Source organism: Gobius niger (assembly GCF_951799975.1).
Source record: "Gobius niger genome assembly, contig: SCAFFOLD_131, whole genome shotgun sequence".
Classification (NCBI taxonomy): domain Eukaryota; kingdom Metazoa; phylum Chordata; class Actinopteri; order Gobiiformes; family Gobiidae; genus Gobius; species Gobius niger.
In genome coordinates, this window is record NW_027639123.1 from 1 (window position 1) to 13,595 (window position 13,595).

Below are 13,595 nucleotides of genomic sequence, written 5' to 3' on the forward strand. Positions count from 1 at the left end.
TCCTGAACATTTCCCCCTTTTTCACATTCTCTTTTTTTCCAATTTTTCTCTCAATTTTGCCCCAAATGTTTCCAGTTTTTGTTCACATTTTTTTCCACTTGTCTTTCACTGTTTTTTCTTTCAAACTTTGACGACCAACAGCATCAAAACGTGAATATAAAGCTTTACATTTATTTTTGGTTCCTGCTTTTGATGCTTTTATTTTGACAGACGGCGTCTTGTCATAGAAGGGGGCGGGGCTTTTGAGAAACACCATTTTTCTCTTTTTAGACGTTTCCTTATTTATCCCATAAATAAAGTCAGGTCTGAATCAGGTCCATGTGGAGGTTAATTCAGCAGATGGTTCAGTAGAAGCAAAAAGGCAGTCGTAGCTAGCGTTAGCATTAGCATCATGTTAGCATTCTCTGTTATTTATGCATTTATGGGCTGTTGAACCTCTTTGCTGCATGTCTGTTTCTTTCTTTAGTAGAAACTATTTTCATAATCCAGCATTTGTTAAAGTGTTTTTGAAGAATTTGAGAAAGTTTAGATTTTTCTCCAAATGGTTTCCTCCTTTCCTGTTTTCAAACATGACCATATATGGGTGTGTATCCGGACAGTTCCCTGAGGCTCCTCCTCCTCTGTGTGTTCCAGAGTAACGTGGTGTACGGCGGGCAGATGGCGTCCTACAGGACCTTCTCCGCCTCGCTCCTCACGCTCATTAAGCTGCAGCTCGGCATCTTCAACTACAGCGAGGTTGGTCAAAGCCTGAGCCCCTCCCCTCGTGTTCTTCTCCTGGAGCCGGAGCCCCTCCCCTCGTGTTCTTCTCCTGGAGCCTGAGCCCCTCCCCTCGTGTTCTTCACCTGGAGCCTGAGCCCCTCCCCTCGTGTTCTTCTCCTGGAGCCTGAACCCTCCCCTCGTGTTCTTCTCCTGGAGCCTGAGCCCCTCCCCTCGTGTTCTTCTCCTGGAGCCGGAGCCCCTCCCCTCGTGTTCTTCTCCTGGAGCCAGAGCCCCTCCCCTCGTGTTCTTCTCCTGGAGCCTGAACCCTCCCCTCGTGTTCTTCTCCTGGAGCCGGAGCCCCTCCCCTCGTGTTCTTCTCCTGGAGCCTGAACCCTCCCCTCGTGTTCTTCTCCTGGAGCCGGAGCCCCTCCCCTCGTGTTCTTCTCCTGGAGCCAGAGCCCCTCCCCTCGTGTTCTTCTCCTGGAGCCGGAGCCCCTCCCCTCGTGTTCTTCTCCTGGAGCCGGAGCCCCTCCCCTCGTGTTCTTCTCCTGGAGCCAGAGCCCCTCCCCTCGTGTTCTTCTCCTGGAGCCGGAGCCCCTCCCCTCGTGTTCTTCTCCTGGAGCCGGAGCCCCTCCCCTCGTGTTCTTCTCCTGGAGCCTGAGCCCCTCCCCTCGTGTTCTTCTCCTGGAGCCTGAGCTCCTCCCCTCGTGTTCTTCTCCTGGAGCCGGAGCCCCTCCCCTCGTGTTCTTCTCCTGGAGCCTGAACCCTCCCCTCGTGTTCTTCTCCTGGAGCCTGAGCTCCTCCCCTCGTGTTCTTCTCCTGGAGCCGGAGCCCCTCCCCTCGTGTTCTTCTCCTGGAGCCTGAGCTCCTCCCCTCGTGTTCTTCTCCTGGAGCCGGAGCCCCTCCCCTCGTGTTCTTCTCCTGGAGCCTGAGCCCCTCCCCTCGTGTTCTTCTCCTGGAGCCTGAGCTCCTCCCCTCGTGTTCTTCTCCTGGAGCCGGAGCCCCTCCCCTCGTGTTCTTCTCCTGGAGCCTGAGCTCCTCCCCTCGTGTTCTTCTCCTGGAGCCGGAGCCCCTCCCCTCGTGTTCTTCTCCTGGAGCCTGAGCCCCTCCCCTCGTGTTCTTCTCCTGGAGCCGGAGCCCCTCCCCTCGTGTTCTTCTCCTGGAGCCTGAACCCCTCCCCTCGTGTTCTTCTCCTGGAGCCTGAGCCCCTCCCCTCGTGTTCTTCTCCTGGAGCCTGAGCCCCTCCCCTCGTGTTCTTCTCCTGGAGCCTGAGCCCCTCCCCTCGTGTTCTTCTCCTGGAGCCTGAGCCCCTCCCCTCGTGTTCTTCTCCTGGAGCCTGAACCCTCCCCTCGTGTTCTTTACCTGGAGCCAGAGCCCCTCCCCTCGTGTTCTTCTCCTGGAGACGTGTCTGAGCCTGAGCCCCTCCCCTCGTGCTGCTGCCGCTTTTTTAACCTCTTAACTCCCGCCTGAACCGAGGGATCTTTTTCCTCACGGCAACAGATTTTATTTCCAACATTTGTCGTTCCTCCCGTCGTTCCTCCCGTCGTTCCTCCTGATGTTCCTCCCGTCGTTCCTCCCGTCGTTCCTCCTGATGTTCCTCCTGTCGTTCCTCCCGTCGTTCCTCCTGATGTTCCTCCTGTCGTTCCTCCCGTCGTTCCTCCTGTCGTTCCTCCTGTCGTTCCTCCTGATGTTCCTCCTGATGTTCTCCTGATGTTCTCCTGATGTTCTCCTGATGTTCTCCTGATGTTCCTCCTGATGTTACCCTGATGTTCTCCTGATGTTCTCCTGATGTTCCTCCTGATGTTCTCCTGATGTTCTCCTGATGTTCCTCCTGTCGTTCCTCCTGTCGTTCCTCCTGTTGTTCCTCCTGTCGTTCCTCCCGTCGTTCCTCCTGTCGTTCCTCCTGTCGTTCCTCCCGTCGTTCCTCCCGTCGTTCCTCCTGTCGTTCCTCCTGATGTTCCTCCTGATGTTCTCCTGTTGTTCCTCCTGTCGTTCCTCCCGTCGTTCCTCCTGATGTTCCTCCCGTCGTTCCTCCTGACGTTCTCCTGTCGTTCCTCCTGATGTTCTCCTGACGTTCCCCCTGATGTCCTGCAGGTGTTGGACCACAGCCCGGTGTTGGGAGCGTTCCTCGTCGGCTCCTGCATCGTCCTCCTGGGCTTCGTGCTCCTGAACCTCCTGGTCTCCGTCATCCTGGTCTCCTTCCAGCAGGAGCAGGCCTCGCACCAGGTGAGCAGCGCCGTGACGTCATCTGCAGACCCTCACCCTCACGCGTCTCTGGTGTTTGCAGCCGTCGGAGGAGGAGGAGATCGTCCACATCATGCTGAAGAACATCTGCGGGCTGGTGGGCATCAGCTACACACTGCCCCCTGCAGGAGAGGAGGACTCAACCCTACTGCCCCCTACAGGAGAGGAGGAGGACCCACCACTGCCCCCTACAGGAGAGGAGGAGGAGAGCCCTACACTGCCCCCTACAGGAGAGGAGGAGAACCCACCACTGCAGGAGAACCCACCACTGCCCCCTGCAGGAGAGGAGGACTCAACCCTACTGCCCCCTACAGGAGAGGAGGAGGAGAGCCCTACACCGCTGCCCCCTACAGGAGAGGAGGGGCGGGACCCTGAGGACAGCTCCGCCCCTCCCTTTACGCCGTAGGGCTGTGAACCGTGACAGGTTGTTACGGCGTTTGGCTCCGCCCCTCACGCCTTCTCTCCGCCTCATGTTCTGATCTCGTTGTGCCTTATTTAACATGTTAATGCTGCTGTGGGAGTCCTCGTCTCCGATTGGTGGATTGGTTTCCTTCCCTGGTGGTGGTTCGTTGATCCTCCCCGGACACCTGATTGGTGCAGCGCCCCCACCTGTCAGCACGAGGACCTGTAGAAGTGCCTCTCCTCTGTGTGTGCAGCTGGGACTCGCCTCAGGCCCGGGTGTGTCTCTGTGTGTGACCGGATATTGTAACTTTGTGAGACACTAGATTAGTGACTTTGTTGTATCTGTGTGTTTTTGGTTTGAACTGTTTCCGTGCTCCCTTTAGAGCCGACTTTTGTTGTTATTATTTACCTTACATATCAAAATAAATTGTAAACTTTCTTTTACCCACCGACATCTTGGGTTTTCTGTTACTTCCCTTCACCCTAGAGAAGCAGGTCAGAATAAATACAGATGCCTGAATGATTTATTCTAGCATCAATTTCAATGTTCTAATATATATATACATTAAAAAAACCTAAAAACAGCTCTTCCTCCTCCTCCTCGGTCTCTTCTTCCTCCTGCTCGGGTCCTCTCCCGTCGGCCTGGGAGCTTGAGGAGCTTGAGGTTCTGCAGGATCTTCTCTGGACTGAGATGTCTGATGTATTTCCTGGGATCTGCTGGAGCCGCTCCTCCAGTTTGGGGGTCACTGCCCCGAGTGGCTCCACTGATGCTTCACCCTCCAGGTTTTCTCCAGCTCTTCTCTGAGCCCCTGGTGTTTCTCTAGTTTCTCCTGTTCCTTTGTCCTGATGTTGAAGTCGTGGTGATGTTTCCTCTGCTCTTTGTCTCCACCACAATGTCCGGTTGGTTCATCACCTTCTGTCCGTCTGGATCTGGACGTCCCACAGGATCGGTCGTTCTCCACCACCTTTGGAGGTGTTTCCCACTTTGACCTTGGGGTTTCCAGCCCAGACTCTGCACAGATGTTCCTGTACACTATGATCCTCTGCACTGATGTTCCTGTACACTATGATCCTCTGCACAGATGTTCCTGTACACTATGATCCTCTCACAGATGTTCCTGTACACTATGATCCTCTGCACAGATGTTCCTGTACACTATGATCCTCTGCACAGATGTTCCTGTACACTATGATCCTCTGCACAGATGTTCCTGTACACTATGATCCTCTCACAGATGTTCCTGTACACTATGATCCTCTGCACAGATGTTCCTGTACACTATGTTCCTCTCACAGATGTTCCTGTACACTATGATCCTCTCACAGATGTTCCTGCACACTATGATCCTCTCACAGATGTTCCTGTACACTATGATCCTCTGCACAGATGTTCCTGTACACTATTATCCTCTGCACAGATGTTCCTGTACACTATGATCCTCTGCACAGATGTTCCTGTACACTATGATCCTCTGCACAGATGTTCCTGTACACTATGATCCTCTGCACAGATGTTCCTGTACACTATGATCCTCTGCACAGATGTTCCTGTACACTATGATCCTCTGCACAGATGTTCCTGTACACTATGATCCTCTGCACTGATGTTCCTGTACACTATGATCCTCTGCACAGATGTTCCTGTACACTATGTTCCTCTCACAGATGTTCCTGTACACTATGATCCTCTGCACAGATGTTCCTGTACACTATGTTCCTCTCACAGATGTTCCTGTACACTATGATCCTCTCACAGATGTTCCTGTACACTATGATCCTCTGCACAGATGTTCCTGTACACTATGATCCTCTGCACAGATGTTCCTGTACACTATGATCCTCTGCACAGATGTTCCTGTACACTATGATCCTCTCACAGATGTTCCTGTACACTATGATCCTCTCACAGATGTTCCTGTACACTATGATCCTCTGCACAGATGTTCCTGTACACTATGATCCTCTGCACAGATGTTCCTGTACACTCTGATCCTCTGCACATATGTTCCTGTACACTATGATCCTCTGCACAGATGTTCCTGTACACTATGATCCTCTGCACAGATGTTCCTGTACACTATGATCCTCTCACAGATGTTCCTGTACACTATGATCCTCTGCACAGATGTTCCTGTACACTATGTTCCTCTGCACAGATGTTCCTGTACACTATGATCCTCTCACAGATGTTCCTGTACACTATGTTCCTCTGCACAGATGTTCCTGTACACTATGATCCTCTCACAGATGTTCCTGTACACTATGATCCTCTGCACAGATGTTCCTGTACACTATGATCCTCTCACAGATGTTCCTGTACACTATGATCCTCTGCACAGATGTTCCTGTACACTATGATCCTCTCACAGATGTTCATGTACACTATGATCCTCTCACAGATGTTCCTGTACACTATGATCCTCTCACAGATGTTCCTGTACACTATGATCCTCTGCACAGATGTTCCTGTGCACTATGATCCTCTGCACAGATGTTCATGTACACTATGATCCTCTCACAGATGTTCCTGTACACTATGATCCTCTCACAGATGTTCCTGTACACTATGATCCTCTGCACAGATGTTCCTGTACACTATGTTCCTCTGCACAGATGTTCCTGTACACTATGTTCCTCTCACAGATGTTCCTGTACACTATGATCCTCTGCACAGATGTTCCTGTACACTTCGATCCTCTGCACAGATGTTCCTGTACACTATGATCCTCTGCACAGATGTTCCTGTACACTATGTTCCTCTGCACAGATGTTCCTGTACACTGTGATCCTCTCACAGATGTTCCTGTACACTATGATCCTCTCACAGATGTTCCTGTACACTATGTTCCTCTGCACAGATGTTCCTGTACACTATGATCCTCTGCACAGATGTTCCTGTACACTATGATCCTCTGCACAGATGTTCCTGTACACTATGATCCTCTGCACAGATGTTCCTGTACACTATGATTCTCTGCACAGATGTTCCTGTACACTATGATCCTCTGCACAGATGTTCCTGTACACTATGATCCTCTGCACAGATGTTCCTGTACACTATGACCCTCTGCACAGATGTTCCTGTACACTATGTTCCTCTCACAGATGTTCCTGTACACTATGATCCTCTCACAGATGTTCCTGTACACTATGATCCTCTCACAGATGTTCCTGTACACTATGATCCTCTCACAGATGTTCCTGTACACTATGATCCTCTCACAGATGTTCCTGTACACTATGTTCCTCTCACAGATGTTCCTGTACACTATGATCCTCTGCACAGATGTTCCTGTACACTATGATCCTCTGCACAGATGTTCCTGTACACTATGTTCCTCTCACAGATGTTCCTGTACACTATGATCCTCTCACAGATGTTCCTGTACACTATGATCCTCTCACAGATGTTCCTGTACACTATGATCCTCTGCACAGATGTTCCTGTACACTATGATCCTCTCACAGATGTTCCTGTACACTATGATCCTCTCACAGATGTTCCTGTACACTATGATCCTCTGCACAGATGTTCCTTTACACTATGATCCTCTCACAGATGTTCCTGTACACTATGATCCTCTGCACAGATGTTCCTGTACACTATGATCCTCTGCACAGATGTTCCTGTACACTATGATCCTCTGCACAGATGTTCCTGTACACTATGATCCTCTCACAGATGTTCCTGTACACTATGATCCTCTGCACAGATGTTCCTGTACACTATGATCCTCTGCACAGATGTTCCTGTACACTATGATCCTCTCACAGATGTTCCTGTACACTATGTTCCTCTGCACAGATGTTCCTGTACACTATGATCCTCTGCACAGATGTTCCTGTACACTATGATCCTCTCACAGATGTTCCTGTACACTATGATCCTCTGCACAGATGTTCCTGTACACTATGATCCTCTGCACAGATGTTCCTGTACACTATGATCCTCTGCACAGATGTTCCTGTACACTATGATCCTCTCACAGATGTTCATGTACACTATGATCCTCTGCACAGATGTTCCTGTACACTATGATCCTCTGCACAGATGTTCCTGTACACTATGATCCTCTCACAGATGTTCCTGTACACTATGTTCCTCTCACAGATGTTCCTGTACACTATGATCCTCTGCACAGATGTTCCTGTACACTATGATCCTCTGCACAGATGTTCCTGTACACTATGTTCCTCTCACAGATGTTCCTGTACACTATGATCCTCTCACAGATGTTCCTGTACACTATGATCCTCTCACAGATGTTCCTGTACACTATGATCCTCTGCACAGATGTTCCTGTACACTATGATCCTCTCACAGATGTTCCTGTACACTATGATCCTCTCACAGATGTTCCTGTACACTATGATCCTCTGCACAGATGTTCCTTTACACTATGATCCTCTCACAGATGTTCCTGTACACTATGATCCTCTGCACAGATGTTCCTGTACACTATGATCCTCTGCACAGATGTTCCTGTACACTATGATCCTCTGCACAGATGTTCCTGTACACTATGATCCTCTCACAGATGTTCCTGTACACTATGATCCTCTGCACAGATGTTCCTGTACACTATGATCCTCTGCACAGATGTTCCTGTACACTATGATCCTCTCACAGATGTTCCTGTACACTATGTTCCTCTGCACAGATGTTCCTGTACACTATGATCCTCTGCACAGATGTTCCTGTACACTATGATCCTCTGCACAGATGTTCCTGTACACTATGATCCTCTGCACAGATGTTCCTGTACACTATGATCCTCTGCACAGATGTTCCTGTACACTATGATCCTCTGCACAGATGTTCCTGTACACTATGATCCTCTCACAGATGTTCCTGTACACTATGATCCTCTGCACAGATGTTCCTGTACACTATGATCCTCTCACAGATGTTCCTGTACACTATGATCCTCTCACAGATGTTCCTGTACACTATGATCCTCTGCACAGATGTTCCTGTACACTATGATCCTCTGCACAGATGTTCCTGTACACTATGATCCTCTGCACAGATGTTCCTGTACACTATGATCCTCTCACAGATGTTCCTGTACACTATGTTCCTCTCACAGATGTTCCTGTACACTATGATCCTCTGCACAGATGTTCCTGTACACTATGATCCTCTACACAGATGTTCCTGTACACTATGTTCCTCTGCACAGATGTTCCTGTACACTATGATCCTCTCACAGATGTTCCTGTACACTATGATCCTCTGCACAGATGTTCCTGTACACTATGATCCTCTCACAGATGTTCCTGTACACTATGATCCTCTGCACAGATGTTCCTGTACACTATGATCCTCTGCACAGATGTTCCTGTACACTATGATCCTCTGCACAGATGTTCCTGTACACTATGATCCTCTCACAGATGTTCCTGTACACTATGATCCTCTGCACAGATGTTCCTGTACACTATGATCCTCTCACAGATGTTCCTGTACACTATGATCCTCTGCACAGATGTTCCTGTACACTATGATCCTCTCACAGATGTTCCTGTACACTATGTTCCTCTCACAGATGTTCCTGTACACTATGATCCTCTGCACAGATGTTCCTGTACACTATGATCCTCTGCACAGATGTTCCTGTACACTATGTTCCTCTGCACAGATGTTCCTGTACACTATGATCCTCTCACAGATGTTCCTGTACACTATGATCCTCTGCACAGATGTTCCTGTACACTATGATCCTCTCACAGATGTTCCTGTACACTATGATCCTCTGCACAGATGTTCCTGTACACTATGATCCTCTGCACAGATGTTCCTGTACACTATGATCCTCTGCACAGATGTTCCTGTACACTGTGATCCTCTCACAGATGTTCCTGTACACTATGTTCCTCTCACAGATGTTCCTGTACACTATGATCCTCTGCACAGATGTTCCTGTACACTATGATCCTCTGCACAGATGTTCCTGTACACTGTGATCCTCTCACAGATGTTCCTGTACACTATGTTCCTCTCACAGATGTTCCTGTACACTATGATCCTCTCACAGATGTTCCTGTACACTATGTTCCTCTCACAGATGTTCCTGTACACTATGATCCTCTCACAGATGTTCCTGTACACTATATTCCTCTGCACAGATGTTCCTGTACACTATGATCCTCTCACAGATGTTCCTGTACACTATGATCCTCTGCACAGATGTTCCTGTACTCCAGGGGTCGGCAAGTTTGCGTCATAGAGGCCGATTTTTATCATCGCCAAAACACCAAGGGCCAAACCTCACCATCGTAGCTGAGAGTCAAGAGCGTTCTTCTTCTTCTTCTTCTTCTTCATCAGGTGGTTTGACTTTTGGATCCATCTTCACCCGTTAGGAGGACAAGCCGCGACATATATCATGATATGACATTGTATATTCCACACATGGTTTTGATTTAACAAGATTTGCCTTTAAGACTGAAATTATGACTAAAAACAACCAAATAACATGAATTTGAACAGACTAAAGTTCCCTAACGGCTCGTGACCCACTGAAAATGGCCCCAACCCACCAGGTGAGAATCACAATGACCAAGTGGGATGTTCTGCCAGGACATTAAAAAAAATATTGACACTATTTATCCATTACTTTAACATGATCCCTTGTTTCCATAGTGATATTTCTCAAATTCTTCTTGAGGGCCAGAGGTTCAGTTCTGGGCCCCCCCCCCCCTGCTGTTCATTATACCAGCCACTTGGTTATGGCTCCATGTAAACTTTCCCTGCAGCATCTCACACCTGCAGTTATGTTCTTACACCTGCAGTTATGTTCTTACAGCTGCAGTTATGTTCTTACACCTGCAGTTCTGTTCTTACACCTGCAGTTATGTTCTTACACCTGCAGTTATGTTCTTACACCTGCAGTTATGTTCTTACAGCTGCAGTTATGTTCTTACACCTGCAGCTATGTTCTTACACCTGCAGTTATGTTCTTACACCTGCAGTTATGTTCTTACACCTGCACTTATGTTCTTACACCTGCAGTTATGTTCTTACACCTGCAGTTATGTTCTTACACCTGCACTTATGTTCTTACACCTGCAGTTATGTTCTTACACCTGCAGTTATGTTCTTACACCTGCAGTTATGTTCTTACACCTGCAGTTATGTTCTTACACCTGCAGTTATGTTCTTACACCTGCAGTTATGTTCTTACACCTGCAGTTATGTTCTTACACCTGCAGTTATGTTCTTACACCTGCAGTTATGTTCTTACACCTGCAGTTATGTTCTTACACCTGCAGTTATGTTCTTACACCTGCAGTTATGTTCTTACACCTGCAGTTATGTTCTTACACCTGCACTTATGTTCTTACTCCTGCAGTTATGTTCTTACTCCTGCAGTTATGTTCTTACACCTGCAGTTATGTTCTTACACCTGCAGTGTAAGGGGCTTGTCCTCCATGATGGGACCTCCAGCACTCATCTTCTGTTCCCCACTGTCTGACACATTCATCTGCTGGAGCCTTGTTGTCCTGGATGTTCTTCTGGATCTGGGATGTTCCTCGGCTTGTTCCTCACGAACAGTCTCAGAGCGATGAGGAAACTTCAACACAAATGCTCTTTATTCGTGTCCGTGTTTTAAGCTTTTCAAAGTCGCGTTGTCGCGGCAACGTCAGACTTTATTTATTTAAACCGTGTGTTTCTTCGTGATCTGTAATGAGTCTGTTTTGTGAAAGTCGTCGTTATTGTTCAGGAATAAATGAACAAATAATAAGAATAAAAGTGTTTTTTTATTTGTGAGACTTTTCCGTTTCAGACGCAGAGAAAGAGGAGAAAAGAGGGAAGAGGAGGAAAGAGGAGGAAAGAGGAGGAAAGAGGAGAGAATAGGAGGGAAGAGGACGAAAGAGGAGGAAAGAGGAGGAAGAGGAGGGAAGAGGAGGGAAGAGGAGGGAAGAGGAGAGAAGAGGAGAGAAGAGGAGAGAAGAGGAGGAAAGAGGAGGGAAGAGGAGGGAAGAGGAGGAAAGAGGAGGGAAGAGGAGGGAAGAGGAGGGAAGAGGAGAGAAGAGGGAAGAGGAGAAGAGGAGGGAAGAGGAGGGAAGAGGAGGAAGAGGAGGGAAGAGGAGGAAAGAGGAGGGAAGAGGAGAGAAGAGGAGAGAGAGGAGAGGAGGGGAGAGGAGGGAAGAGGAGGGAAGAGGAGGAAAGAGGAGGGAAGAGGAGGAAAGAGGAGGGAAGAGGAGGGAAGAGGAGGAAAGAGGAGGGAAGAGGAGGAAAGAGGAGGGAAGAGGAGAGAAGAGGAGGAAAGAGGAGAGAAGAGGAGGGAAGAGGAGGAAAGAGGAGGGAAGAGGAGAGAAGAGGAGGGAAGAGGAGGGAAGAGGAGGGAAGAGGAGGGAAGAGGAGGGAAGAGGAGGGAAGAGGAGAGAAGAGGAGGAAAGAGGAGGGAAGAGGAGGAAAGAGGAGGGAAGAGGAGGAAAGAGGAGGGAAGAGGAGGAAAGAGGAGGGAAGAGGAGAGAAGAGGAGAGGAGGGGAGAGGAGGGGAGAGGAGGGAAGAGGAGGGAAGAGGAGGAAAGAGGAGGGAAGAGGAGGGAAGAGGAGGGAAGAGGAGGGAAGAGGAGGAAGAGGAGGGAAGAGGAGGAAAGAGGAGGGAAGAGGAGAGAAGAGGAGGAAAGAGGAGAGAAGAGGAGGGAAGAGGAGGAAAGAGGAGGGAAGAGGAGAGAAGAGGAGGGAAGAGGAGGGAAGAGGAGGGAAGAGGAGGGAAGAGGAGGGAAGAGGAGGGAAGAGGAGGGAAGAGGAGAGAAGAGGAGGGAAGAGGAGGGGAAGAGGAGAGAAGAGGAGGGAAGAGGAGAGAAGAGGAGAGAAGAGGAGAGAAGAGGAGAGAAGAGGAGGAAAGAGGAGGGAAGAGGAGGGAAGAGGAGGGAAGAGGAGGGAAGAGGAGGGAAGAGGAGGAAAGAGGAGGAAAGAGGAGGAAGAGGAGGGAAGAGGAGGGAAGAGGAGGAAAGAGGAGGAAAGAGGAGGGAAGAGGAGGGAAGAGGAGGGAAGAGGAGGAAAGAGGAGGGAAGAGGAGGAAAGAGGAGGAAAGAGGAGGAAGAGGAGGAAAGAGGGGGGAAGAGGAGGGAAGAGGGGGGAAGAGGGGGAAGAGGGGGGAAGAGGAGGAAAGAGGAGGGAAGAGGAGGAAAGAGGAGGAAAGAGGAGGGAAGTGGAGGGAAGAGGAGAGAAGAGGAGGAAAGAGGAGGAAAGAGGGGGGAAGAGGGGGAAGAGGAGGGAGAGGAGGGAAGAGGAGGGAAGAGGAGAGAAGAGGAGGAAAGAGGAGAAAGAGGAGGGAAGAGGAGGGAAGAGGAGGGAAGAGGAGGGAAGAGGAGGGAAAGAGGAGGGAAGAGGAGGGAAGAGGAGGAAAGAGGAGGAAGAGGAGGGAAGAGGAGAAAAGAGGAGGAGAGGAGGAAGAGGAGGGAAGAGGAGGAAAGAGGAGGAAAGAGGAGGGAAGAGAGGAAGAGGAGGGAAGAGGAGAGAAGAGGAGAAAGAGGAGAGAAGAGGAGAGAAGAGGAGGAAAGAGGAGGGAAGAGGAGGGAAGAGGAGGGAAGAGGAGAGAAGAGGAGAGAAGAGAGAGAAGAGAGAGAAGAGAGAGCGGAGAGAGAGGGGAGAGAGAGGAGAGAGAGGAGAGAGAGAAGAGAGAGGAGAGAGAGGAGAGAGAGGAGAGAGAGGAGAGAGAGAGGAGAGAGAGGAGAGAGAGAGATGAGAGAGAGGAGAGAGAGAGGAGAGAGAGGAGAGAGAGGAGAGAGGAGAGGATGAGAGGAGAGAGAGGAGAGAGGAGAGAGAGGAGAGAGAGAGGAGAGAGAGGAGAGAGAGAGGAGAGAGAGGAGAGAGAGAGAGAGGAGAGAGAGGAGAGAGAGGAGAGAGGAGAGAGAGGAGAGAGAGGAGAGAGAGGAGAGAGGAGAGAGAGAGGGGATGAGAGGAGAGAGAGGAGAGAGAGGAGAGGAGAGAGGAGAGAGGAGAGAGAGGAGAGAGAGAGGGGAGAGAGGAGAGAGAGGAGAGAGAGGAGAGGAGAGAGGGGAGAGAGGGGAGAGAGGAGAGAGAGGAGAGAGAGAGGGGAGAGAGAGGAGAGAGAAGGGAGAGAGGAGAGGAGAGGGGAAAGAGGGGAAAGAGGAGAGAGAGGAGAGAGGGGAGAGAGGATGAGAGAGGAGAGAGAGGAGAGGAGAGAGAGAAGAGAGGAGAGAGGGGAGAGAGGAGAGAGGAGAGAGAGGAGAGAGGGGAGAGAGGAGAGAGAGAGGAGAGAGAGGAGAGGAGA

At 49.8% G+C, this 13,595-nt stretch overlaps 1 protein-coding gene across 1 annotated transcript; it reads left to right on the forward strand.

Moving 5' to 3' along the window:
• Positions 1 to 633: 633 nt before the first annotated feature.
• LOC306982855 (polycystin-1-like protein 2) lies at positions 634 to 3,318 on the forward strand (the record flags this gene model as incomplete). Its single annotated transcript, XM_079583305.1, has 4 exons — positions 634 to 735; positions 2,794 to 2,925; positions 2,987 to 3,126; positions 3,225 to 3,318. Coding segments are annotated over 4 exons (468 nt in total), but the record flags the coding sequence as incomplete, so codon positions are not given.
• Positions 3,319 to 13,595: the final 10,277 nt, after the last annotated feature.